The sequence below is a fragment of the Periplaneta americana genome, chromosome 10, assembly GCF_040183065.1.
Source record: "Periplaneta americana isolate PAMFEO1 chromosome 10, P.americana_PAMFEO1_priV1, whole genome shotgun sequence".
Lineage (NCBI taxonomy): Eukaryota > Metazoa > Arthropoda > Insecta > Blattodea > Blattidae > Periplaneta > Periplaneta americana.
In genome coordinates, this window is record NC_091126.1 from 121568581 (window position 1) to 121596263 (window position 27683).

Here is a 27683-nt window from a genome sequence, read left to right on the forward strand (position 1 = left end):
GTATAACCAAACTTCATAGTGTAATATATTTCACAATCATTTTAAAAACAAATAAAGGAGTTCCAAATACTGCAGCCATAAAATCGCAGCATCCAGTCACCCTATCACGCCAGCTTGTTCTGCATGATTGGAGGGGTGGCAGACAATGATAATGGAGTTAGGTTAGTCAACTTTGTCACATCAAAAAATTTAATTGTCAAAAGTACAACATTCCCCCATAAGGATATACACAAATATACTTGGACTTCTCCAGAGGGATTGACACATAACCAGATAGATTATATCTTGATAGATAAAAGAAGACATACTAGTATAGCAGACATTCGAACCTTCAGGGGGGCAGACTGTAATTCTGACCATTATTTGGTAATTGGAGAACTAAGAGAAAGACTATCAGTAGCCAAGAAAGTAGAGCAACAAGTTAATATTAGAAGATTCAAGATTCCGAAATTAAAGGACGAGGAAACTAAGCAACGTTATCAGGTCGAAATTTCAAATAGGTTTGCAGTATTAGCAAGTTCCGACGAAGTTGAGAAAGAGATGTTAAAAGCGTGTGGGAAAATATCCGAGATAATATCGAAATTGCAGCTGAGCAGAGCATAGGTTATCATGAAACTAAGAAAAAGAAACCATGGTTTGATGAAGATTGTTCCATTGTAGTAGATAAAAGGAAACAGGCAAAATTTAAATTCTTACAGGATCCAATTGATGAGAATAGAGATAATTATTTCAATGAAAGACAGGAAGCAAGTCATACACTTAGGAATAAAAAGAGAGATTTCTTGAAGGGAAAACTGAACGAGGTAGAAACAAATAGTAAAAATAAAAACATTAGAGATTTATATAAGAGCATAAAGGAATTTAAGAATGGATATCAGGCAAGGGTAAACGTGATCAAGGATGAGAATGGTGACTTGCTTGCAGACTCTCATTCAATCCTAAACAGATGGAAAAACTATTTTGGGCACTACTAAATATATATAGGCCAAATAGAAATGATTGGGACGAAATTCAAATACAAACTGCTGAGCCATTTATACCCGAACCCACACTTTCTGAAGTCGAAATTGCAATAGAAAATCTGAAAAATTATAAATCTCCAGGTATCGATCAAACTCCAGCAGAATTAATACAAGAGGGTGGAAGCACATTACCTAACGAAATTTATAAGCTTGTACTTGCTATTTGGGCAAAGGAAATTGTATCAGAACAATGTAAGGAGTCCATAATCGTACCTATCTTTAAGAAGGGGGACAAGACTAACTGCAGTAACTTTTGAGGAATATCACTTTTGTTGACATCTTACAAAATTTTGTCCAATATTCTTTTGAGAAGATTAACTCCATATGTAGATGAAATTATTGGGGATCATCAGTGTGGTTTAGGCGTAATAGATCAACTATTGATCAGATATTTCATAATCGACAGATAATGGAAAAAGAATGGGAGTATAAGGATACAGTGCATCAGTTATTCATAGAGTTCAAAAAGGCATATGACTCGGTTAAGAGAGAAGTTTTATATGATATTCTTATTGAATTTTATATTCCCAAGAAACTAGCTCGATTAATTAAAATGTGTCTCAGTGAAATATACAGCAGAGTCTGTATAGGTCAGTTTCTGTCAGATGCATTTCCAATTCACTGTGGGCTAAAGCAAGGAGATGCACTATCACCTTCACTTTTTAACTTTGCTCTAGAGTACGCCATTTGAAAAGTTCAGGATAACAGAGAGGGTTTGGACATGAACAGGTTACATCAGCTGGTTGTCAATGCGGAGGACGTGAATATGTTACGAGAAAATCCACAAACAATTAGGGAAAATACGAGAAATTTGCTTGAAGCAAGTAAAGAGATGGGTTTGGAAGTAAATCCCGAAAAGACAAAGTATATGATTATGTCTCGTGACGAGAATATTATACGAAATGGAAATATAAAAATTGGAAATTTATCCTTTGAAGAGGTGGAAAAATTCAAATACCTAGGAGCAACAGTAACAAATATAAATGACACTCAGGAGGAAATTAAACACAGAATAAATATGGGAAATGCCTGTTATTATTCGGTTGAGACGCTTTTATCATCCAGTCTGCTGTCAAAAAATCTGAAAGTTAGAATTTATAAAACAGTTATATTACAGGTTGTTCTTTATGGTTGTGAAACTTGGACTCTCACTTTGAGAGAGGAACATAGGTTAAGGGTGCTTGAGAATAAGGTGCTCAGGAAAATACTTGGGGCTAAGAGGGATGAAGTTACAGGAGAATGGAGAAAGTTATACAACACAGAACTGCACGCATTGTATTCTTCACCTGACATAAATAGGAACATTAAATCCAGATGTTTGAGATAGGCAGGGCATGTAGCACATACGGGCAAATCCAGAAATGCATATAGAGTGTTAGTTGGGAGGCCGGAGAGAAAAAGACCTTTGGGGAGGCCGAGACGTAGATGGGAAGATAATACTAAAATGGATTTGAGGGAGGTGGGATATGATAGTAAAGACTGGATTAATCTTGCTCAGGATAGGGACCAATGGCAGGCTTATGTGAGGGTGGCAATGAACCTCCAGGTTCCTTAAAAGCCAGTAAGTAGGTAAGTAAGTAAGACAAGATGCAATAAAAAAACAAGTAAGACAAACTTATACTCAATATCGAAGTTGTCACTGTTGTGACGAAAACTAGGATGGGTAAATGTTATGTCTATCATTAAGCTCTGTAATTTGAACAGATCACCATATGACTGTTATGACTTAGACCACGTGTCATTTTATGAATGATGATACTTTGCAAATAAAAGAAGGGTGAAATGATTTCTCTGGAAAACATAAGACTCCAAAAAATATGACTCAATTTTGTAACTGAATCTAGGTCTCTAGTATAAAAAGATAATGAAATTATTTAGTGACAAAATTTTTTGTCAGCACAAAAATTGAAAATAAATGATAGAAGTAAGAAGTAAGCTTTTGTTAAATACTTTTATACACTAATTTTATATAGTTTAGACTTCATTAACTCTTTGTCTCTTCAATTATAGAGAAAAGTTGCCACACATTTGCAACTGACTCTCAAAACCAATCACATGTGTCAAAACATCAGCATTCAGCACAGCGAAACCTCTATCATTTTTTAAAGAACTGGAAAGAAAAAATAACAGCTGCAGAAAATAACAAACATGAAATATTAAAGAATTCGTTCCATAACACGAAACACAGAAAATGTAGTTAAAACTTGTCAGTGTTCACTTTCTTTATCCGAAATACAGTCCTTGGTGTTATGTCTTTTTTTTTTGTGGAACAGTTTTTAAAGAAAACAAATCCCTTTCCACTTCCAAAACATAATTTGCTTCTCTCTCAACAATGTTGTGTGCATAGAAAAGACCTTTCACGTTCACGAACGCAACAAGCTGGCTTAAGGTCGACAATGATTAGAGCTGAGGCCTGTCGTGTTCAATTTCCTCACTGCTAACAAACCCATCTCATTCATTACACAAGTCAAAAACCGCGCTGATGGCAAATAAAAAATAATAAATAAGAACACTGTTAGTAGTGTTGATCTGGACAAAGAAAAGCTAACATGACATTGCGAGGTGATGAATGTAAAATGAGACAAATAGAACGGAAAGGAAGAACACTGACAACTCAGGAGATTTGAATTTAACTATATATTCATTACTGGAGCCATAAAATCGCAACATCCAGTCACCCTATCACGCCAGCTTGTTCTGCAAGATTGGAGGGGTGGCAGACAATCTCTTGTAGAAATTTGCTGTTTTTGGAGATTAAGTCATAGAATTCTTGGCATGAAATATTTCTGTTATGTGTCTTTTAGGATAAGTACAGTATTGACTTTACAGTTTGCATTTGGAGATTATTCTTCTCAGCAGTCCAAAGAGAGTTTACAAATGAGGACATCCTCTCTATGTAGGCATTAGAACCCGGCATGATTGGAGAAAAACTAATCATCATCATCACTGGCATTACGGCCCTTGTAGTTTAGCCTTAGCCTCCCTCAGAACATCCGACCAGTCACTCCTGTCTAATGCTCGTGTTCTCCTTGAAATGTGAGAACATTTTGGTCCATCTCTCATTTATGATTTTTTTTAGAAATGTTCCAGTCATTCATTTTCTTTTCACTTGCATACATTTTAACACTGTTAAAATCATCGGTCATCCTCAAAAATGTTAATTTCAGGAAGAATTTTCTTTACCCCAATTGAGCAGTCATTGACAGCAATCCAACTGTATGACAGACTTTAACCCTTTCTGGTCGGATTTAAATGTCTCGACCACTCTTCACCAGGGTCCATTTAAATGCCACTCACCCGTGTAAATTGAACTACTATTTTACACTGCTTGATTTTATTTTGTAACTTTCGTAAAATGAAGAAACTTTGTACATGTTCAAATATTATATGAAAGGTTCACGCATTCATCTTGCTGGATATTAGCTGTCTACTATATTCTGTTTTCTACTGTACAAGCTTGCCTTTATGATCTGTTATGAATGTGAAGCCATATGCTTGCGCGTGTTCGTCAGATAATAAACTCAAGGCTCATGAATGTAATATAAAATTAGAGATGTAAAGAGCCATTTAGGTCGAGATATTGACATGTAAACACCCAACGTAGTAATCTTTGGTTTATATTTTGCTGTCATTATCAGACAACACTTTCTTCTGAGCCGGCAGTGGTCAGGTTTGAAGATCTATATTTAGCAGTTTAAAGTTTTGTTCTCCATTTTATAATATTAAAAAAGGTAATAAGTAAGCTGTCGTCTGAGTTTCATAATCTGAAACTCTAATGCAAACATAACCACAAAATGTATTGAAGAGTAAACACAGAGATGAAAAGTTGCTTTAGCTGCAGTTGCAAAAATAGCGCCTTGTGTGTGAACAGACTCGCAACCGCCAGTCACAACTTTTGCAGCACTTGGGCAGCACGTAGCACGAAAAGTAGCGTGCTACACACTATATTTGGCTTACATGTGAACACGATACGCAACTTTTGCAACTGTAGTACAAAAGTTGTGTAGCAAAAGTAGCAGTGTATGACCGCACCTTTACTTCTTCAAGATGTCACTAGTTTTGGTTATATACATCAATTTTGTTTCGTTCTCCTCTTCTTGTTCTTGCCACAAAATTAATAGTTTCTACCTTTTCATGTCGTCTGATTTATAACATTTATCATTTTATTCATTTGAATATTTCTAATGAACTTACTGGTATATGAATGAAAGTCCTTTAATAATATTAAAACTAAAGTAAACAACATCCATGAAATAAATGTAAATGAATCTAGGAAAGTAATTCAAGACCAAAAATAAATACATAAAGGAAGATCTAATGCAATATAATAACTAGGGACTACGGCTAGCCTTGCGAGGTTATTCTTTCCAGGCTCTATAGCATCCAGCTCCTCTTCATCCTGCACTCAAACTTGAAATTTTAAATTCTAGATTCAGAGATTTGCTACCAATCACAATTTTCTTACCTTCCATTTTCTGAATCTTCTGGTGGTGTCTCTGGGTCTGTGGATTCCTGAATTCCTGGGCATTCCAAACGTTGCAAAACAGCACTTGCACGACGCACCATCCGACGAGCTGCTATAAGGCGGCTCTGGGAGAGGTTATGAGAGGGCTGTGGTGGTTGAATACCTTTTCAAGAAAAACATCGTTATATTATGCAAAAAAAGTTATCTTCTATACTGTTTTCGCTGTAAGAAAAATCCTGATGTAAACACAAGCAGGTGGCTGTCATACCTGTGATTGGCTCACAGTCAAAACACACGATGCAGGAAAATATAGTCCGTATTTGGAAACTATCATCTTGTATTATTTGAAAATAAAAAGTTGAATTCTAGTTGTTCTTTTCTTTAATTCTTATATTTCTAAGTTCAAAATGGACATTACTGAGCATGCTTAAACTATAAAATATCTTTGCTGAGCATAGACCCCTTCCATTTGTAAACCAAAGATAAAAATATAACATTTAAATCAACAAAACTATATACATCTTGATTACACAACTTTTAACACTGTATCACTTTGAAATATGTATTATACGACTTTCTCGTGTTAAATTCTATCGTACCTGGTTTACATGTTTCGACCTGTTATAGGTCTTATTCAGAACTGGTCGTTACACAAACACACCTCCACAGGAAACAAAACAAGAGGCACCAAGACCAGCAACGACCAGTTCTGAAGAAGACCAATAACAGGGTACGATAGAATTTAACACGAGAAAGTCATATAATACATATTTCGAAGACAAAATTATAGTTTCATTCCGCAGACTGGGTGATGTATTCTATGTGCATTGTTTTATTGTACGAATGTAGGCTATTTCCTTAGTAAATCTGCCCCTTCTCAAGTAATCCCAAATGTTTTTTAGTCCTAAAATCATATCGACGTTACAAGTTACTTGGGAGTGTTCAATATTAGCCATTATTTTTTTCATATATTAATGATATGGTTAAGGCTGCTTTCCAGTTGAGACAAAAATGGACTAGTGAATCAAATATTTTGTTCATCATTTTTTCAAGATGTCGATAAAACCTCTTCTTTGATTATGCTCATGACAAAATTATCAGAAGGTACCGACTTAACGTGATATACACTTCAAAATTTTAGTTTGTAAAAGTCCATACCAATATAAAATCGAATGTGAAGGATACTCAAAATTTCAGAAAATCGTTTATTATTTATAGAAAAGAAAATTCTGAAACTAAACAACAGAATAGCATATAAGAAATAATGCGGAACTGTAAGTGAAGATAGTTTGAAAAAAATTGGGTAAATTTCTGTTCATAGTTAGGGTTTGATGGGAAGAAAAAAGTGAAGTTATAACCTATGTATTGCTATAGGTTACAAATAAAATATTACATAATTGAGTAGAAGTCTCGTCACATTACAATAATGACTAAATAGAGTATTGACAATATTTTTCATTTAACAAGGTATTAAGAGTAGGCCTATGAAGTAAGTTTCATTATAGTGTATAGGGAATGTGATAAACTACTCGTTTGGAGTCAAACTGCAATTTATCTACCTTAACTTTAGTAGTAAAATCACCGTTTGGAGTCTAACTGCACTAGTGTTTCGTCTTTCCTGAAAAATCAGATTTTTTTTATAAAGTTCAGTTTGATTTGATTCTAGGCGACTAATATATTCGATATTATTATTATTATTATTATTATTATTATTATTATTATTATTAGTGTATAAAAAACGCATAACTGTTCAATTTGTTCCTCTCTTTTAGGTATAATGATACATAAGGCCACGTTTTCCTTTCCATTAATTCTTCACCAGCATGTGTTCACGTGTTTTACACAGAGACTAATATTATGATGAACTGTTACCATATTAATAGTGCAGTGACAGGAAAAACTATGAATGCAAGTCTGAAGGTGAATTAAATCGGAAAGTAAGCAGACCAGTGGTCTTATACCAAATCCAAGTGTCTGGGCATCAAGTTTAATCAATAATAATATACTGTATTCTCGGACGAATAGCGGGTGTTTAGACAATCAGTGAATTTCACTATACCTAGGTATAATAGGAACAGCGTAATATTTCTACTTATTGTGCTAGATCGAAAGAAATCGCAGTATTTCCTATGAAAAATCTTGGTGAAAAGAGCACTGAGTGACTTCCGCCAAATTTGGAATAGACACAGACTGACTTGAACTGTCAACATAGAAAACAAAAAATCACTACCTGTTCAAGAGCGCCACAATCTCATTCACCTTCATCTTGATAATAAAAGAGTAAATTAATCTAACCTAACCTGTCACTAAAATCCTAAACTAACCTAACCTGTCACAACCTTAGCACAGCCAGTATTAAGCTATGGTAGTGAAGCGTGGACTGTGAAGAATAAAGATGTCAGTAGAATAACAGCAAGTGAGATGAGGTTCATGAGAGCAACAGCTGGATATAGTCGCTGGGATCATATAAAAAAAAAAAAAAAAAAAAAAGGACATAATGCAAGAACTTCAAATAGAACTCATTATGCAGTTCATCAGCAAATATCAACTTCAGTGGAAGATTATCTCGAAAGAATTGATGTAGAATTCCAAAAGCACTGTTTCATTACCATCCGCATGGCAAAAGATCTCTAGATCGTCCAAAGAAGAGATGGACTGAAAATTCTAGGTTGAGACCGTAACAGGCCACTCGGCCTAATACTTGTTAGGAAGTCATCAAAATCTCAATACACATTATTATTCAGAAATGAATTCACAAACATTTAAAGACTTGTTTACAAAATAACTTACTGTGTTCTTTAGAAGAGGGTTCCGTAATAATAAAATTGCAGATAATGCCAGTTACCATTCCATCATAAATAAATTTCCAAATACACACAAAATTATATTAAAAAAAACACATTATTCATTGCAATCTAACAGACACCATTCCTGAGTAACTGGTAGCACCATTTAAACACCAACAAAACCAATACGAATTTAATAGGATAACTAACAAACTGGGCCATGAAGTTATTATTACAAAGTTAAGGGAGAAGTTGCCAACCGAACAGATCAACAGATGCCGAAAAACTTATGCATGAGGCATTAGACCATGTCACTAAAGGAGACTGTGTCTCTTGCATTGGGCATGCAGAACAGCTTCAGGAGAAAGATTTCAACAAAGAAATTGCTATAGATGAAAGTGAGCACTCAACTTGCGAGACAAAAGTGACGATTTTGAGTTAAGAGATGAAGACAAAGATAATGATGATGAGGATATCCCTGAACCACTTGCCATTCCACTGCTTTAAAATACATCAATAATTAACACCAACATGATAAGATTTTAATTTTTGCATAATTTTCAGTTTGCTCTTATGTACAGGAGTTTCTAACAGTATATGCCTACTAGGTTTGGCAACACCACTCCAAGCCAGCATTGGCTGTCCTTCATATGCCATTAAGTATTGCACTCACAATAGTCAGCGATGTATGCAATGGAGGGGAAAGGAATTGGCCACCATGACTTAGTTGCCTCATGAATAACTGATTCCTTATTGGTGTTACTTACGAGGATCCAACAGTCTTCGGACTACAGACTACTAAAAAAAAAAAAACACACACACACAAAAATGTAATGCTTCAATTGAATTGTGGGGGGGGGAGACAGAAATGATTTACTGAATGTTTCCTTAAAACGTCACTTCTCATTAGTGGTGAACATGAAAGTCCCTTATGTATTCGTTGTTATACAGAGTGAGAAAAACTTTAATTCCATTTTGATAAACGTATTCTGGAGTAAGTCTGTTGTTACTAAAGTAAAATTTGTCTTAAGTGCTGTGCAACTGTTTATATGTATCAATTCTTAGTATAATAGCATAATTATGCCAACTTTGTCCATCACAGAGAATCACATGGTATCATAAGCAAATACATACCTTGTGCATCCATAAGGTCTGCAGGAAAGGCCATAGCCCCCAAATACATAGCATTACCATCCATGCGGGGCTGTCTGTGATTTGTGCGACGCTGTTGCTGGGTTGTAGATCTGTTCCCAGAATTATTTCCATTGGGGCGAGATGTTTGTGGTGGAGGTCGATGAACAAGGTGAATGACCTTGCCATTCACGTCTGCAAATAAAATCAATATGAGAAACGTAAATTCACAAGATTCTGTACAGTTGTAACAGCTATAGCAGCAAGAATTTCAAACTGGGTGGTTTTGTGAGAAATTACAGAAGCCACATAATATGTGGATAACATATTATGTTATTCAATACTGTCAAACAATGCAATATCTCTTTCCAGATGTACAGAATATACAGTATAATATTTTAATAATTTGCATAGTGTATCTAAAAAATATTCCAAGTGAAAACCTTCAAACTTCAATAATGAAACTACAACAATCAATAGCACTCTAAAAAGTTCACGTTTCTCATTTTGACTATGGTTTAGATCACTTTCTTACTATCGAAATGAGTCAATTCCCACAATATTCATGATAGATCCGACTGTACTGTTCAATAAGGTGCTCATCTTAAGTGTGTTTACAGCCCTTGCACCATGATAACAAAAGTGAAATGTGTTAACAGCCCTTGCACCATGATAACAAAAGTGAAATGTGTTCATAAGTCAGAAAGAACATAAAAATAATTTACTGTAGGACCGATAAAAAAAAGCAATTCTCTTATGCTACTGAATATACCTTATAAGGACAAACCTAAATTTGACAACTTCACAGTTCAGTAAACTACGGACTGTTCATTAACTGATAATAAAACATTTGTTTCAGAATATTGCAGTTTTGTTAAAATCTCTTACTGCTTTTGATCCCAGAATTATTCTCAAAAAATGCAAAAGCATAAAAAGTTTTATTTCTGTGGCTGCTATGTTAATAGTAGTGTGTTCATGAGTAACAGAAAATTCACAATTTCCAAGTATGAAGAAAAATCATATTTTACAATAATACAGCAAGCATAAGAAAAAATTAAAATGAAAGTGGATTGGATGCTATCTTAAGACAGAAGTCTGTGTCGAAAAACAAACCTTTAAAGAAATTAAGATTCAGAAATCACTGAAAAATTATGGCTGGATTCTTTGCATAGTTGCTGTGAGCAGTTTATTAACAACAGAGAATTTTCGCATCCTCCGGGTCCACTAAACGGTTAATGCTATGTTGACGTCATTGATGAAAGAACCAATCAGAGCCATTCACCCCATGTTATGTCAATAGCAGATCCACTATCTCTAGATGGATAATGTGGATGCGAACAGAGTTTACCATAGGCCTAATTCGGTGTTAAAACATGGCATCTCGAGATTTACCACTGTGGATGATATTCATCTACTTACTTCATTTCTCTCACTTTGACCGCCATCTAACGTGAAAAACAAAGAAGTTTACCATTTAAGGTGTAAATGTCTATTCCGAACAGATCACATCGAAGTTAGTATTTTTTTTTCTTACTTTTAAAAAAAGATTTTCATTTCGAATTTTTTTCTATGCCTTTCTTAGACACTGAGCTATCAATTATAAAAATTACAGTGCGATTGACTGATTATCAGAGGAGCTACAACATGATAAATGTTAAAGGAGTAGGAAATATCGTATGATTCTTTCCAAAGTTTTACGAACATTAACATATGTCACCAAATGCGTCATTTTCTGATGTCAACATAGCGTTAACATTTAGTGTAGAGCAAGGGTGCAAAAACTCTCTAACAAATGAATCAAGTAAGTTATTCCAATGTCCTTACCATATTCACTCAGATTCTTTTCATCCACCAGTACTCTTCCACAGTAAATCAACCTCTGAGAATCTGCAGGGATGTTTATTGATTCAGCAATTTTTTCTTTCAACTGCTTAACTGTCGTCTGTTAGCAACGAAAATAACAATTACAGAACATTTACATGTTTTCAAAACCCCAATAATTGTCCAAAATGTAAAAGTATCAAGTTTCATCTGATTGTATATATAAATATTTTTTTAACAAAATAATCTGCCCTCAGTGAGGGTGACCATAAAGATCCAAAATAAAAGCACTACAGAATAATTTAGAAAGACAGGAATTGTTTAGTAAAAAATCCAGAGAAATGTAAACTTATGCCTTTTAGATTGCTTCATAATCTATTTCATTAATCTACACACAGATACAAACATATCCGGTAACTCTCTCGACAATGGTTACTTGATTTGTTGTTACACATCTACATATTACATAATTATACAAAAATTATAGTCATTGTTATTTAATCCACTCTAATTGCAGCATAGACTTACTACAGTCCTCACACTACAAGATATACATCCTAGGTGGGGTGAGGGGGAAGCCATGGAATACTATGGTTAACAATAGTATGTGCATGCGCCACAGGTTCCCCTTTTGCCTTGTGATCCGAAAAGACGAGAAAGTCGGCAAAAATTTGCAAAATTATTTACAAAATTTACTTTAAAACAATTTTTAGGAAAAAATGAGGAGCGCAGTATGTTTTATAACCAACACAGACCATCTTATACTAATGTATTACAGAATAGAATTTTCGTAAAATATCTTTAAATTGTACTATTTATGCTATCTATATGCTCATATTGTTATACATTATTTTCATACATACTGCAATCAATTAACAAACAGATATTGCTTTCGAGTGCCTTAAAACATATCTTGCTAATCAGACATAAGTTTCCTCCTCTTCTGCTTTTTCATCTTCCTCGTTCTCCTCCTCCTCTGAAGATGGAAATTCTGTTGCAATTCTAGTAGATTCTGGTGCCTTCATAAGACTAACGACATCAGTACTCAGTGTTCCCATCATTTTCCTTGTAAAATGTCCGATAGAAGAATAAGGGGAGGGGGGGGGGGTCGAATGATAGCACAAGTCTTTGGAAAATATCCTCAGTAGCAGTTCTGTAAATCTTTCTGAAGTGATGTTCTTTGTATGATTTCCCATTTTCTTTCTTGCTTTTTGGGCCTCTTCTAACATCTGACCAATTGGAAGACAGGCATCAGAAATAACCGCTGATCTATGTACATCGTTTGACACAGGAAATGGTTGCTCTCCTATAGTGTGAATTTGTCTAAGTGTTGTTCGGGTTAACACGACATTCACATAGGAAAATATTAAGCATCAAGGTCCGAGGATGAAGACAAGTCTTAGTCAATATGTCACAAAACGACATGTTCCCTAGGAAGTCTTTATGGCTTAGCAATAGAGCTCTTTCTTCTCGTTACAAATACTGAGCTTCGAATCTCTCTATGTAAAATGCACGCATGTTAACACAGTGCAGACGATGATTCTCGACCTATTCCAAGGTGGGACAGTCTCTAAACAGCGACCAATTTCAGTGTCAAAGAGTGTACAACTACACTGTGCATTAATGATGACATTTAGTATCAAGTGTGCTTCCCTACAAAAATGCGAGTTTGTATGACACATTCTTCATAAACTCTCTCGTTGATATCATAGCCACGTGACTGGGTTCTAAAAATTGTCGAGCATCTTATAATTTGGCCTCAACAATTCCTGTGATTGATGCAGATCGAATTGGACTGTAACAAAATGACAGGGCTATGTTACCATCATTTGTTGTACTATTACCCCAGACTTTTGGTTGGTCCACAAGTAAGCCCATTCTAGCACTTAATGATGATGTGTTTTCCATTTTCTACACTAGTTTTGTCTGCTTTCCTTCTTATTTGCCACTTCCTAACATCAAGACAATGAGTTAAGAATACATTTAAAAAATCTGATCCACGTGTGAAGTGTAGATAGCCCGAATTAGAGCAGGTTGGCAGTTTTAATTTTCCCTTCCATCTATTCTTTCTACTTATTCATTTGTCGAGAATTGGCTACACAGATATAGCATGACTCTGTTGAAGAGGTATCGCTTATAGTGCTGCAGACCTTGCCATCGATCATCATAACAAAAGTATGTTTAATACTGAACTCTTACCCTGTACTTGTAGTAACTACTGTTGACTAAAATGTAGATATCTGGTTTTCTATATAGGCCATTTCTTGTAATCACAATGCAATTGTTTCCTTTTTCCATTGCAATCTGATCAGTCAACAGTATCTGGAAGATGGTTGGCATGGATTTTGCCATAATGATTTTTCCTGCAGTTGCAGATGTATGTCCTTCTCAAATATATAACTAAATCAGTACAAGGCTAGTTAGAAGAACATGACTATTACTATATTTTATAGCTATAAAATTTTGTTTATATTGAGACTGTCCACTGTAGCCATTCCAATTAAATTTATGTACTATTATTCATATATAATTTTGAAAATGTATAAAATCTAATGTTTTAATGATGGGGTTCTGCAGATTTACTATTCAACTGGTAGTTTGGTCTAATAAATTTTGTAACCTAACCTTTGCACATACTTCAGTGAACTACATGGATAGGAATTATTTTTAGCCTGCATTATTTGGTGATACAAAGGATATAGGCTATCAGCTTTTTTTCCTTCTTTGATAGAACTCTCGCTGTGATTTACGAAACCACAATGTAAATTAAAATTATAAAACGAGTAACAGAGAACACAACCTATCGCCACGTGTATTTAACTTTAACTGACCACCCGACCTTGACATCATCCTAAATTCACCTCAACTACTCTTAGATAGAGTGCAGCGTGAGTGGTGAAAACCAAATGCACGCACACGCTTGGGCCAGCCAAGTGCTGGCGCTGGAGTACAAGCATATACAAAAAGTTCGTCTCACTTCAAATTTGCACATACAGTATATGTTTCGTGCACTGGTTTAGAACATTCCAGGGTACATACTGCTGTAAAGAGCACAACCCTACCAAGCGCTACTTTTTTGGTAGCTCTGCATGTATACAGAGGATTACACAAAAAGCAAAGTCAATTTATATGAAGAAAAACATGTAAATACAATTTTTTATTATACCTAATGACAGGAAAGAAGTCAGAAAATAACATACTTTTCGGTATAATTTTAATTACTAACCTTTAATCATATTTATAAGCCTTTGATTATGTTCGTAAAATTTCAGTAAGCTGCAATTTCTTACTTTGGAATGTCATAACAGATACTAGATTCAAATTTAGGACTTTGATATATTAAAATGTATTAGCCCCAACAATTGCTAAAACGAGAGTATGTTAACATATTCCTCTCAGGGAAAGTTTAAAAATGGAATTTTGTTACGGATTTTGGATCACTGTGGCATCTCGTGGTGCGACGACAGTACAGAAAACACAAATTTGTTTAACTACCTAGAGAATGTGCACTGAAAAAGGACTATATGACTTGTTTACAAATGCGCGAATATGCACACACACACGCACAAACATCCATATGCACAGAGATAAACTGAGCATAAAAAAAACACACACACTCTCACTCTCTCTCTCCCTCTCACACACACACTAACTCACTCACCCACTCTCTCTCTCTCTCTCTCTCAAATCTGTATGCCTATTACTTCAAAAGTCTGAACAACACTCGGGTTCTGAAACAACCACTTACACAATGTAATGCAAACTTGCGAAGAGACTGTATTCACTATGACTATTCAGTATCAAGAACTGAATACAGATTACTTTAATCTTCAATTTAAGTGAAAAAAAAAAAATTGTTTCTACTGCCCAGCTAATTGGTCACTGACATCTGCAACACATGTTATTTTGTCCAGTTTTGAGAACAGAGGATTCGCCACCCATTGTTGTAATTGACTTGCAGGGAATTTTTACGAATGGTCATAAACAGCGGTATTGGCTTTCCCGAATGCTGAAAGCTTTCTACTAAGTCTGAAAAATTCTCTATCATTAACAAGTAAGTGACTTGATCACTGACATTTACTACACAGATCTGATATAGTTAAGATTTCAGAACTGAGAGTTTAGAGACAATCTGGGCCTGCGATTTTCGACACAATCATGAAAATTATTCTTCTAAGAATATTTCCACTGTAAATCGTGAAAAATGCTTAGAAAAGTAAAATGACAAATTCCAGGAGAATATCTCGACACCCAGTATAATTGATGCCAGGGCCCAGTACCTGACCATGGCTGGTGGTTGAGAAACACTAGTGTAGAATACAAGCTTCGGTGAACCATGTTCTAGCTCCACAAATGCACATGCAATCTCATATCTCCAAATTCTCACGTTATAACAATCAACTTTTCCACTGCATGAAAGGCAACTTCATTTCTGAATATCAGTTTGCCAGCAAAACCACTGTCCTGTAGTCATTTGAACTAAATGCAGAAACTGTTAAGATGCACACAGTCATCATCAATTAGATGTTGCAGTAAGAGTAGTTAATATGATTTCATGTGTGCTGGCTCTTCTTGTACATTTCTAAGGACTTTGTTTAAAGCACTGACAAACGCTGTTCACTTTCTATCAAATGAGGGCGACTTGGCAAATTTCCCTTCCATAAGAATGCTGTACAATGAAATTGGGCAAAAACCTACCAGTTGTAAACTGATTGCTTGGATGGTGGGTTTTTTTTCCCCATATTTTCTTCCAAAATTGCGCTGAACAGTGATAATATCCTTGTTACATTGGGAATCCAAGCTGCACAGTTCTTCTGCGCAGAAATCGTCATTTTTCAACAAAAATCTCAAAAGTTATCATAGCCATCTATAATAGAATTTTGAGCATTGCTCTGTAATTTCCATCAAATTTCACGGCAGTAGCTTCGATGTGATTAATACATGATGGCTGCAAAGTCGTTTAAATTGTGTGTATGCGTGTGTGTGTGTGCACGCACGCGCGTGCATGTGGGGGGGGGGCGAAATTCGTGTAAATTATATATATATATCGATTATAAATAATGTCATGTAACCTATAAGCATATAGCTTGTGCTGCATGTTTCTGAAGTTGAAATTCAAGTACTGAATAGAACTCCTTAGTGAACTATTACAGAATTAAATCTTGTTCCTACTTCCACACTTGGAGAAATCAGACCTCACTCGTCTACATCAATGAACATTAAGCAAATGAATTGTGTAATTATGTATTTATATGTGACAACTTAAAAAATAATTTAATTATGTAGGAACTGCTACACTAATGTACAATTTAAAAGTCTACCTACAATATAAGATGAACGAGTATATATATATAATTTACACATTTTTTTTTTTTAATTTGCACAAGACTATTTTATAGTCTGGCATATTGAATGATATGCTTGTCTAATGAAACAATACATTACTTCAAATTTATGTTAACACTCAGCCAACATTAAACATAAAACTTACATCATCTGGTACAGAAAATCCATGATTCTGGGAATCTAATGTTTTCACTGTCAGCTCAATCATGATTTCTTGTAATTCTGAAAACAAACAAAATATATGTAAGTATATACAACTACAAAATACACACGAACATTCCCATTAACTCTTAAGGGAGGAGATGGGTGAAATTTCCAACTTCTGCAGTTTTGAGCTATTTGGTTCATTTTTTGGCATACATATTCCACATATGATACAAATTTTCATACATGTCACCCAGATATTTTGAGTTATACTCTTTTTCTAAAAAAAAATAGGGCATATTTTCAAAATCCATCTCTTTGTACAAATTTTAAGTATATGATCTAGAAAAAAAAATTACATTATCTTTGATGTACTACCTACAAAAACATTCATATTTTAGAAATACATTGTTACAATAGAGAAAAAAATTATTTTGTCAAAATATATATATATTTTTTTAATTTTCTAGTACCTATTGTTATACAAATTATTTTTTAATTTACAAAGTAATTAACATATCAAAAGCCTGATATTCTAATTTGTTAACCATACTTTATAGAACATGCAGTAAAAATTTCATGTTCCCAGTATCAAAATTGTAACAGCCTTACCCTTCGAAGCTGATGAAATGCGCTGAGAAAAGTGTGAGAAAACAGTTTGTAAAAATTTGCATGGAATTGAAGGTCAAGGGTCGAGAGCAGGTACAATGGAATGTGAACTAGCAGTGTACCGGGCGAGGGTCGGTACCTGGGCGGCACAAACGGTGAAGTGGATCCCGGCAGCTTCAGGCCAGGGGAGTGCAGAACTGGCACTAAGCAGTTTTGTGATTCTGATATTAACCATGCTGTTGGTGATTTAAGAAGTGGAACTGAACCCAGGACCTGTGAAGTGCGGAGTATGCAGGAACAATCTGAGGACTGGTCTTCTGTGCAGCACTTGTTCGACGTGGTTTCATTTCAGCTGCCATAAACTCAAGAGGGACCAGCATATCGAGGAAAATTGGAGGTGTAAGGAATGTATGAGGGACATAGTTGTGAACACCAATACAGAACTGAATCGCTAAAGAAAGAGGTGGCTGAATTGAAAGGGAATCTGCAACTGACAGAAGAATGGCTGAGAGAGATTGAAGGAGAAAACAGGTGACTACGCAAGGAGACACGGGGAGGCAAGCGAGGAGAAGCAGATATTAGTGAGAGGAGATTCAATGGTACAACATGTGGGACAGAAAAATATGGACCTCGAAGTGGTGTGCTGCCTGGGGATATGAATCAAAGAAGAGAGACACAAATTTGAGCATCAGGACAAAAGGGACGAAAAACTATAACATTACATGTGGGGACCAATGACCCAAGGCGACGATTTGAGTATGTTATGGGAGTAAGGACGAAAGAGCTGTACCCCCAGACAAAGAATAGTGTGGCGAAGGGATGTTCACTGGACTCAAATTGGGTGAATCAATGAGGCATTCAACTCAGTGGCAGACAGAATGGGAGTAACATTCGTGGATCGGTGACGAGGACCTGGGATGTGACAATGTCCATCTACATCAAAGAGGAGCGACGGAACTAGGAGCACTGTTCTCGAGAGTGGCGTTAATGGAGAGGGGAACGACCAGGAATGACGACAGTGCGAAGAAATTTAAAAAAAGCAGCACAGCGAATAGTATGTACTATAACAATAGCGGAGGAAGTAGCGGCAGCAACAGGGGAGACAGAGGCAGCAGCGGCGACCACAGCAGAAACAATAGAGACCAGCAATATTGTGTTGTGTAATGGTAAGTCTTTACTAGTGCTGCAGGTCAATTGTAGAAGCATTTATAATAATTAGATCAGTTGAATTCTGGATCCTAGTAGATTCGCATAATCCTGACGTCATAATACGAATGGAATCATTGCTTTCTAGCGAAGTAACAGACTCGGAAGTATTTAGAAACAATTATGTAACATACAGATGCGACCGTGTAGGAACAGGGGAAGGGTTTTTATATGTATAAAAGAGTGTCTGCAGAACGCTGAAAATTTTAAAGACTCGGAGTTCGAAATATTGGGTGTAGACATAGTGAATGATTATTTGCGAAACACATTACACATCATCGATTTATACAGGGCTCTGAAAGAAGGCTTGAACGTACTGTTTAAAATAATAGTTGTTGGAAAATAGACATATTTGCGTTAATGTTATCATCACAGAAGATCTCAATTTGCCCCAGGTAAACTGGCAGGGTACAATAGAGGGAGGGATGAGCCAGGCCCAGTCATTAGTACACTCATCTGGAAACATAACTTAACTCAAGTAACAAATAAGTTAGGGCAACAAGGTGAGATTCCTTACTAGATACAGGCTATTTCTTTTAAGACCTTCAGAAATAGTCGCGGGTATTGAAGTGATTTCAGGTATTAGTGACCACAACGCAGTAATTCTTGAAATATTACGGAATGCTAAGTTCAAGCAAAGCGGAACAAAGATAAAAAATATCTTGCAATATAACATAACAAAGTGGACAGAGAAGGCTTCCAAAATTATCTTAGAGAAAAGTACTCATTATGGGTACTAAAGGACAGTAGTGTAGAAGAATGCTGGGTGGAGTTCAAGCAGATTATATTAACAGGAATACAGAAATTTATCCTGGTTAAATGTTTATCAAACAATCCTGATCCAGAATATTATAACAAATACATATGGAAATTGAAAAGAAAACTAAGGAAATCCATCACAATGAAAGCATTGTAAAACAAACAAAATTTAGAAAACTATCGAAAGAACTGCTTAATACGAAAAGATAGTGCAGGAAAATTACCTAAATAAACTTTTCAAAGATGAACAAAACGAGTGGGGGGGAATTTTACAAATATGTGAAGAGACGACGCAAGGAAAACTACTCAAGCCTCTCTCCAAAAATGACCTCAATTTATTGTACAGGACAGTGAAAAAGTAGAAAAACTAAATTCCTATTAAGCCACTGTTTTTGGGACGATGGCAATAATACTTAATTTAGCTTCTGTGGAAAATATGGGTCAGTTTTCTTTCAAGCCTAGAGACATAAGGAGAAGACTCTCTCAATTGAAAACTCATAAATCAGTAAGAACTAATGGTATCGCTGGAGACATGAATCCACATAGACCCTCGCCGTCATTCTATTGACCTGCCAGTGAGTTGTGAAATTCCATTTTCTCTAATTTTGTTTCAAGCTGATGTCAATACTGCCACAGGAAGGACCTATTCTTTGAAACAAGATTCTTACAACATAACTGAAGTCAAATTGTCTCAGTTGTAAAATGTTACACTTCGGTTCAAGTTATGAAAAAAGTTGTGAAAAGTGAAGAGTGAAGAAGGCAATGCTACAATTAAATTCATGCATCCACATAGACCCTCGCCATCATTCTAGTGACCTGACAATGACACTTGTGAAGTTCCATTTTCTCTAATTTTGTGTCAAGTTATGTCAATACTGCCACAGGAAGGACCTATACTTTAAGCCAAGTTTCTTAAAAGATAATTGAAATCAAATTGTCTCAGTTGTAAAATGTTACACTTCAGTTCAAATTTTGAAAAATGTTGTGACCTACACTTCTATATTTTTCTGCCAAAAAGTAAATTGTTATCATTTCTCAATTAATTTTTTTTCTATGAATAAGAAGGAGCAGCACCAACTAAGCTCGCCACTAGTCACCGGGCTGTACCAAGCCATGTCAAACATGTTATCACAGCAAAATAAAGGAGAAATACTAGTAATGTAACTAATCAGAAGATTTGTATATATTCTTCGTAATGTTTGTAATTATTGTTTTACTATATATTATATTTATGTTGCAAGTGTAAGATTTCTATTCTTTTAAAATTCTATTCTATGATGTGGAATATTGTTGTAATCTACTAATTTGAGAAACGAAAATGTTATATCAAAGGAATAATGGACCAAACATTCACTTGTGTCATTTTTGCGCGAAGAACTTGTCACTAAGGGCGCACTTCCGAACAGGGGCAGCAGCATTTCCCCTAAGGTTAGAGCTCAGTTTAGGTATGTGTGTATTAATCGAAAAAAATGTCATATAAACATGCGTCCTATTCTCAATATTTTCTAGCCACTAATTTTCGATTAATACACACACACACCTAAACTGAGCTCTAACCTTAGGGGAAATCCTGCTACCCCTATTCGGAAGCGCGCCCGTCACTAATTACCCACCACACCAAACTCTATTTAACCTTGTTACTGAATGTGGACCTACTTGTCATTAATCTATCTCTTCATCAAATCCTATTTAACCTCATCACTAATGGTGCATCTAATTGACACTACTATATCTGCTTATCAAACCCTTTAACCTTGTCACAAAACAGTGGCGCTATGTCTAAGTAATGTTAAGAAAGAAGACGGAAACAAATTTCTCCTGGCAACAAAGCTACAGGCAAACATGCCCATATTATGGGGCATCACGTACTTAAGCCTCATTTACATGGTATCACTTAGTGATACATAGTCGCCGAGGAATTACTAAATTGAGCTGTGTACACTGCCATGCAAGTCTTCAATGTGTCAGCATACCACTACCTACAGATCACTAGAACAAGTTGTTGTTTTCCAACTTTAGGGAGCAGTGATGCATAGTTTTTGCCATGATTCCATCTGTTTAATGGCTACTTTGGAGCGTAAATTAGTTGCTTGCAGGACTTGCATTAGAATATGTTAAAATATGGATAGATGGAATGGTGAATGTACTCTACGTTTTGTTGAGTATGGGAGACGAGAAGTAAACAATGAGGAATATAAAAAGAAAGAGTCCTATATAAGAATTTCAATGATGTGAAACTGTCTCCAGTAGCAGAAAACTGGACAGTTAGTTCCAGTTTCAGTTTTGCTGGAGGTATCCTCATTTTTCTCTGCTTCCTTTGCATTGAAAGGAAAACTGATCACTTGTCATCCTGAAGTGATTATTGTTTAATTTCAAATATCTTTCACAAGAGTATTTGAAGTTACCAGCATTTGTCTTCACTTTGTCCATTCGTGCACCTAACAATCTCTTTTAGGTCTATGCTTTCTCTTTTCTCTCAATTTTATTATTTCCAAAACTATACTTGCTGTTGCTACCAGTTCAACAGGCGCCATTTCAGTTTTCATGCACATCACCACTTCTGGTCGTGTACATACTCAATGATGCATCACTTCCAGACTGCTGTCACTCAGCACGTTGCTCACTATATGACATATCACCTGGTGATATCATGAACAGTACATGAGGCTAGTTCCAATTGGCTACTGTCGTAATGACGCTGCTGTACCTAATTCTCCACTTTTGCGAATAAAAGTAGGTACCAGTATTGTATTCCCATTATGGTACACAATTTTCAGGCTTGTCTAAGGTATGACACTTAAAAAAAAAATTAACTTGCAATAAATGGAAAAAATGTCGCAATAATTTGGAGCTTAGATTTTTATAATATTCAATACTAATCTTAATTATAATATAAGTTATATGAAAATCCAATGATTAGATTGGAAACTGGTATTACTTAGGCCTAATTTATTTGTAAGTTTTTCAACTGGTGAACTGTTAACTAGGCCTAGCATTTATCACAAAATTTATATTCTCTGTTCGTCGAACTCATAGATTTCAATAGAGTTTCCAAGAGAGTCATTCAATGAGGTACCGTACATAAGACATGTACTCAGCAAAACTGGAAACTGTGGGTGACATGGTCTGGATGAATTGACGTGGAATGATCCCTCATTCTACGGTATGTTTTTCTGTGCATTACCTGTAGTCAGCTGACCTAACCTAAACAAAGCAGGTTCAATACTATAGAACAGCGGTTCCCAAAGTGTGCTCCGCGGAGCCCTTAGCGGGAAAAGGGAAACTACTTCCATCAAGCGAAAAATACTTTCTGAGAAAATAGTTTGCGTTCTTCTTGCTACATGGAAGCATTAATATTAGACCTACTCGTCACTGAACTATCTCGATCTTTCTTGCTTGCCAAGTACTCAATGATTCTCGAAATTTATTTTATTTTTTATATACGGGGCAGGCAGCGTTTGTTATTCATGGCACATGGAATCTAAGATCTACTGACTGTTACGTTACAGCATATCTGCATGTTAATTTGATAGCACATGTGTTAGCTAAACTTTCGTCGAACCGGAACTGTGGCTTAAGACGGGCTCCCTAAGACCTAAGAGTCATTAGCCATCAACCAGTGCTCAGTCAAAGGGAGATAAAACAGCTATAACCATACTTTCAAATAAGATAGTGCGAATTCCTGGGAATTGAGTTCGGAATATGTTGAACATGATCATGTCTCAGAGTCTACGATGCCTAGTTTAGAGGTATTGAAAGTAACAAACGAAAATATTGTGATTTATATTTGGACATGGGATTCACTGAGTTTGCTGATGAACGTCCACAGTGTGTGATATGTAACTAAGTTTTTCCCAATAGTTCTATGTTCCCTGCCAAGCTTAGATGGCATTTCTCAATTCAGAAATTCACAAATAAAACTGTAGACTACTTTGAAAGAAAAAGTGACGAACTCCATGCAGTTCAGACAAAATTTCACCTCGTGTAAAAACAAACAACGAGAAAGCACTGAAAACGTCATACTTGGTTAGTCATGACCAGGCTCTTGCTGGTAAACCTCACCCTTGCTGAAACTCTTATGAAACCACTATTAGTGAAGTGCATGGCGGACGAGAAAACTGCAAACTTGATTTCCAGTGTGCCCTTATCAAATAACAGTGTGCATAATCGAATTCAGAATGTATGAAAAGACGTAAAAAATATGATTTCCCGTATCAGTTAAACGAAATTTTCGTTACAACTTGACAAATCCACAGTCTATGCCAGATTAGCTATGTTAATTATGTTTGTGCAATATGAATTTTCAGGTTTTTTCATGAAATATTTTGTTCTGCAGCCATTGGCATCCTCTACAAGCTATGTTAATTATGTTTGTGCGATATGAATTTTCAGGTTTTTTCATGAAATATTTTGTTCTGCAGCCATTGGCATCCTCTACATGCAATATTGAATTTTTTCCTTCTTCATTGAAAACTCAATACCGTGGGACAATTGCATTGACGTGTGCACAGATGGCGCAAAGACCATGGTAGGTCCTGTTGCTGGCGCTATTGCAAGGATCAAGAAAGTTTTAAAAACTGCACAAGTAGTCACTGTGTACTACACCAACACGCCCTCGCAACGAAAAAATGCCAGCGTTATTAAAGCAGGTACTAGACAACGCCGTCAAAATTATCAACTTTGTTAAGGCACGACCTTCGCAGTTACACAAGTCATTGTTAGTAATATTGCACACAGAAGTGCGATGGTTGTCGCGCAGTAAAGTGTTGTCCCGATTACATGAACTTCGAACGGAAGTTTCTTCACTTTTGAATTACCAGAGCAGTTTGCTAGCAGATTATTTGAATGATCAGGATTGGTTGTACAAATTATGTTATTTGGCAGACATTTTTCAAAAATGAATTCAGCACACACATACAAGGTAAACGGAAGACTATATTCGATGCTGATGACGAAATTGTCGCACTGAAAAAAAGATGGCGTTCTACATAGAAAGCGTCGACAATAAGAACCATACATTTCTCACTGACTTCAAACTTTATAGAAGAAAATAACATAACAATGAATGTCTCATTTATAGCAACAATGAAAGAACACCTTGACAATTTGCTTCAAAATATCAATTCATACTTTCCAAGGGACACTCAGGAATCGATTCTAAAGAAATATTAGTGGATTGTAGATTCATTTCCAGTGATGTCAAAACCAGCAGCCCTCACTGCTTCAGATATGAGGTCCTTATAGACATGGTTTCGAACAGCCACTGTCAGGCATAATTTAAAAGCAAACCATGTCCCAAATTTTGGGCTAAGTTAGGGGAGGATCTTTTGATATTAAGTTCAAAAGCTAAATTTCTCTCACTGCCTTTTGGTACTGTGTTCCTCAGTGAAACGACATTTTCGAGGTACACGGCTACAAAAACAAAATATCGGACTTGTTTGGACACAGAAGACGATATAAGTCTTCAACTGACTTCTATGACAACGGACATTGACAAACTCTGTCGCAAGAAACAGCAGGTACATTCTTCACAATAACTTCAGGTGTACATGTAACATTGTAACATTTTTTAAATATCTTAACTACTACTTGTTAATATCATTTTGTAGATTTAAATAAATTATATCCAGTACTTTTTTACTATTGTTTCCTTTATATATACAGAGTGTATCAAAAATACGTGTACAAACTTCAGGCATGGGTTCCTTACACCAAAAGAAGGAAAAAAGTTCATATGAACATATGTCCCATAATCCTTTGTTTCCCCGTTATTCATTTATTACTAAAAGTTTGCGTTCAACGGCCTTCGAGGTCCAACCTCAAAACTTCATTTCTTTATGCACTCATTCATAGAAGGCTGTGACTCGTATCAGAAATGGACTGCAGATGGCGAAGTGTTGCCATGGAGACTTGTTTACATGTGTCATTTGTCATTAGTCTGTCTTCAACGTTGCAATTGTGAACGTGGAGTGAGTTAACGTGTTTCGTTCAACCATGGCAGGACGATATTCATTTCGTGAACAGGCTGACATCATTTTTATGTATGGTCGCGCGAATGGTAATGGACGCGAGGCTGTACAGCTGTATCAGATGGCGTTTCCAGACCGAAGACAACCGAATCATCAAACCTTTGCTGCTGTGTATCGTCGCGTTGCTGAGACAGGAACCGTTGCACCACAGACTGGTGATCGAGGAAGACCAAGAGTTGTTCGTACGCCGAACCTTGAAGAAGACATTTTACACTGTGTCGAAGACGATCCAGGCATCAGTACAAGACAATTGGCTGTGGCAACTGGTACATCACACAGTACAGCATGGAGGGTACTTCACGAGCAGCTCTTGTATCCGCAACGTGTGCAGGGCCTTTCGCCTGCCGATTATCCACCACGGGAGAACTTTTGCCAATGGTTTCTAGCACAAATAGCCAATCCATTGTTTGTCTCATCAGTTTTGTTTACAGACGAGGCAACGTTTGGGAGAGATGGAATTACCAATTTCCACAATGAACACGTATGGGCAGATCGTAATCCTCGTGCTGTATTTCAGGCTAGACATCAGCAACAATTTAGGATTAATGTGTGGGCTGGAATTGTAGGTGACTGTCTGGTAGGTCCATACGTTCTACCAGCACGTCTTACAGGTGCTATCTACAGGGACTTTATCCAAAACACTCTTCCAAAATTACTGCACGAAGATGTGCCTCTGAACATAAGACAAAACATGTGGTTCATGCATGATGGGGCTCCAGCACATTTTAGTCGCCTTGTTCGAGATACACTGACTGGTGTCTACCATGACGGATAGGCAGAGGAGGACCAGTTCAATGGCCAGCACGTTCTCTCGACCTCAATCCTTTGGATTTTTATCTTTGGGGGCACCTTAAACAATTGGTTTATGGAGCAGACATACCGGATCAAGAAACTCTTCATCGACGTGTCATGGAAGCCTGCGAAACCATTCGACATCATCCCGGAGTATTTGAAAGGGTGCGACAGTCCATGATTCGACGAGTGCATGCATGTTTAGAAGCAAGAGGAGAACATTTCGAGCATTGGTTATGAGTTTTGTGTGTTGGCACATTATGAGTGTACCAATGTGTTGAACAGTTCCTAACGGGGAAACAAAGGATTATGGGACATATGTTCATATGAACTTTTTTCCTTCTTTTGGTGTAAGGAACCCATGCCTGAAGTTTGTACACGTATTTTTGATACACCCTGTATATTCATACTTCCGTTTATGTATCGTGTGAAATATGCTTCATAGCATGTAGACAGATAAAACTAAAAAGTAAATATTTCTTGGGGCTCCACGAGAAACTTTTGCTTCAAAAAGGGCTCCATGGCTGAAAAAGTTTGAGAATCGCTGCTATAGAATATCCAAAAGAATAATATCTGGATGAGTCTGATGTTAGTGATAAGTTTGTGTAGAGTTTGACGAGACTGATTAGTGATCTGTAGCCCAGTGTGTCTGATAAGTTAAATCGGGTTTGATAAAATAAATTAGTGACATATAGCCCTACTGTCAGTGATAAGGTTAGGTAGAGTTTGATAAGATTTGGGGTCTTTTTGGAATGTCAAATTTTAAGCCTGGCAATGCTGAAATGGACAGTTTATAATAAACAATACAGATATAAATTTTTGCCTCAGTTTTTTTTTTTTTTTAATTTTGAGGTCAATATAGAATATCCACCAGCCACTGAACGAATAATGCACACTTTCATCACTGCCAATGTGGCGCTATAAACCAATTTTCAATAGTTTTATCATAATCACAACACATTTCAATTCTTATTGCACTATATATATATATATATATTACTACAACATATATTACTACAATAACACATTTAATATAATATCACAAAACATTAGACTGAATTAATTAAATGCAGTAATTATTATGAAAGTCGCCATATTTTCTTCATGGAATTACGGTGATCCTTTTATTATAGGATATCGCTTAATTTTCGTCAAGTTTGACAAACGATTCTGACGTCATAACATGGCCGACGTAAACCAACACGACGAGTAAATAAAACTCACTGAGATATCACCTCAATTGACCCACTAACCTTCTCACATACGTCGACCTCATGTCACTGAGATATCACCTCAACTAACCCACTAACCTTCTCACATACGTCGACCACATGACATCACCCCATTCTCCAACCTAGCCAACATATATTCTCATAAACACACTACCGATATTCTATAGTCATATAGACCCGAATTACGATCCATTTCCACTAGACGGTTACCGACACCAGCAGCAGGGCCGGCAATACATGCAAACGAAATTATACTAAATGTGAGGAATGTTACAACATATGTAGTATTATGTGACAGGTTAGGTTAGGTTAGATTAGGTGTGTATCATGTGACAGGTTAG

General features: G+C 36.2%; 1 protein-coding gene across 3 annotated transcripts in view; it reads right to left on the reverse strand.

The window, feature by feature from the left end:
* The window catches only part of LOC138707990 (large proline-rich protein BAG6), a 124334-nt gene that overhangs the window by 95589 nt on the left and 1062 nt on the right, over positions 1-27683 (reverse strand). For all 3 annotated transcript variants that reach the window (XM_069838091.1, XM_069838089.1, XM_069838090.1), the window contains exons 2-5: positions 16717-16793; positions 11229-11346; positions 9408-9599; positions 5488-5650 (exon numbers count right to left, since the gene is read on the reverse strand). In XM_069838091.1, coding sequence (XP_069694192.1) covers positions 5488-5650; positions 9408-9599; positions 11229-11346; positions 16717-16779 — 536 coding nt within the window. In that variant the 5' untranslated portion in view covers positions 16780-16793. The remainder of the gene's footprint in view (positions 1-5487; positions 5651-9407; positions 9600-11228; positions 11347-16716; positions 16794-27683) is intronic.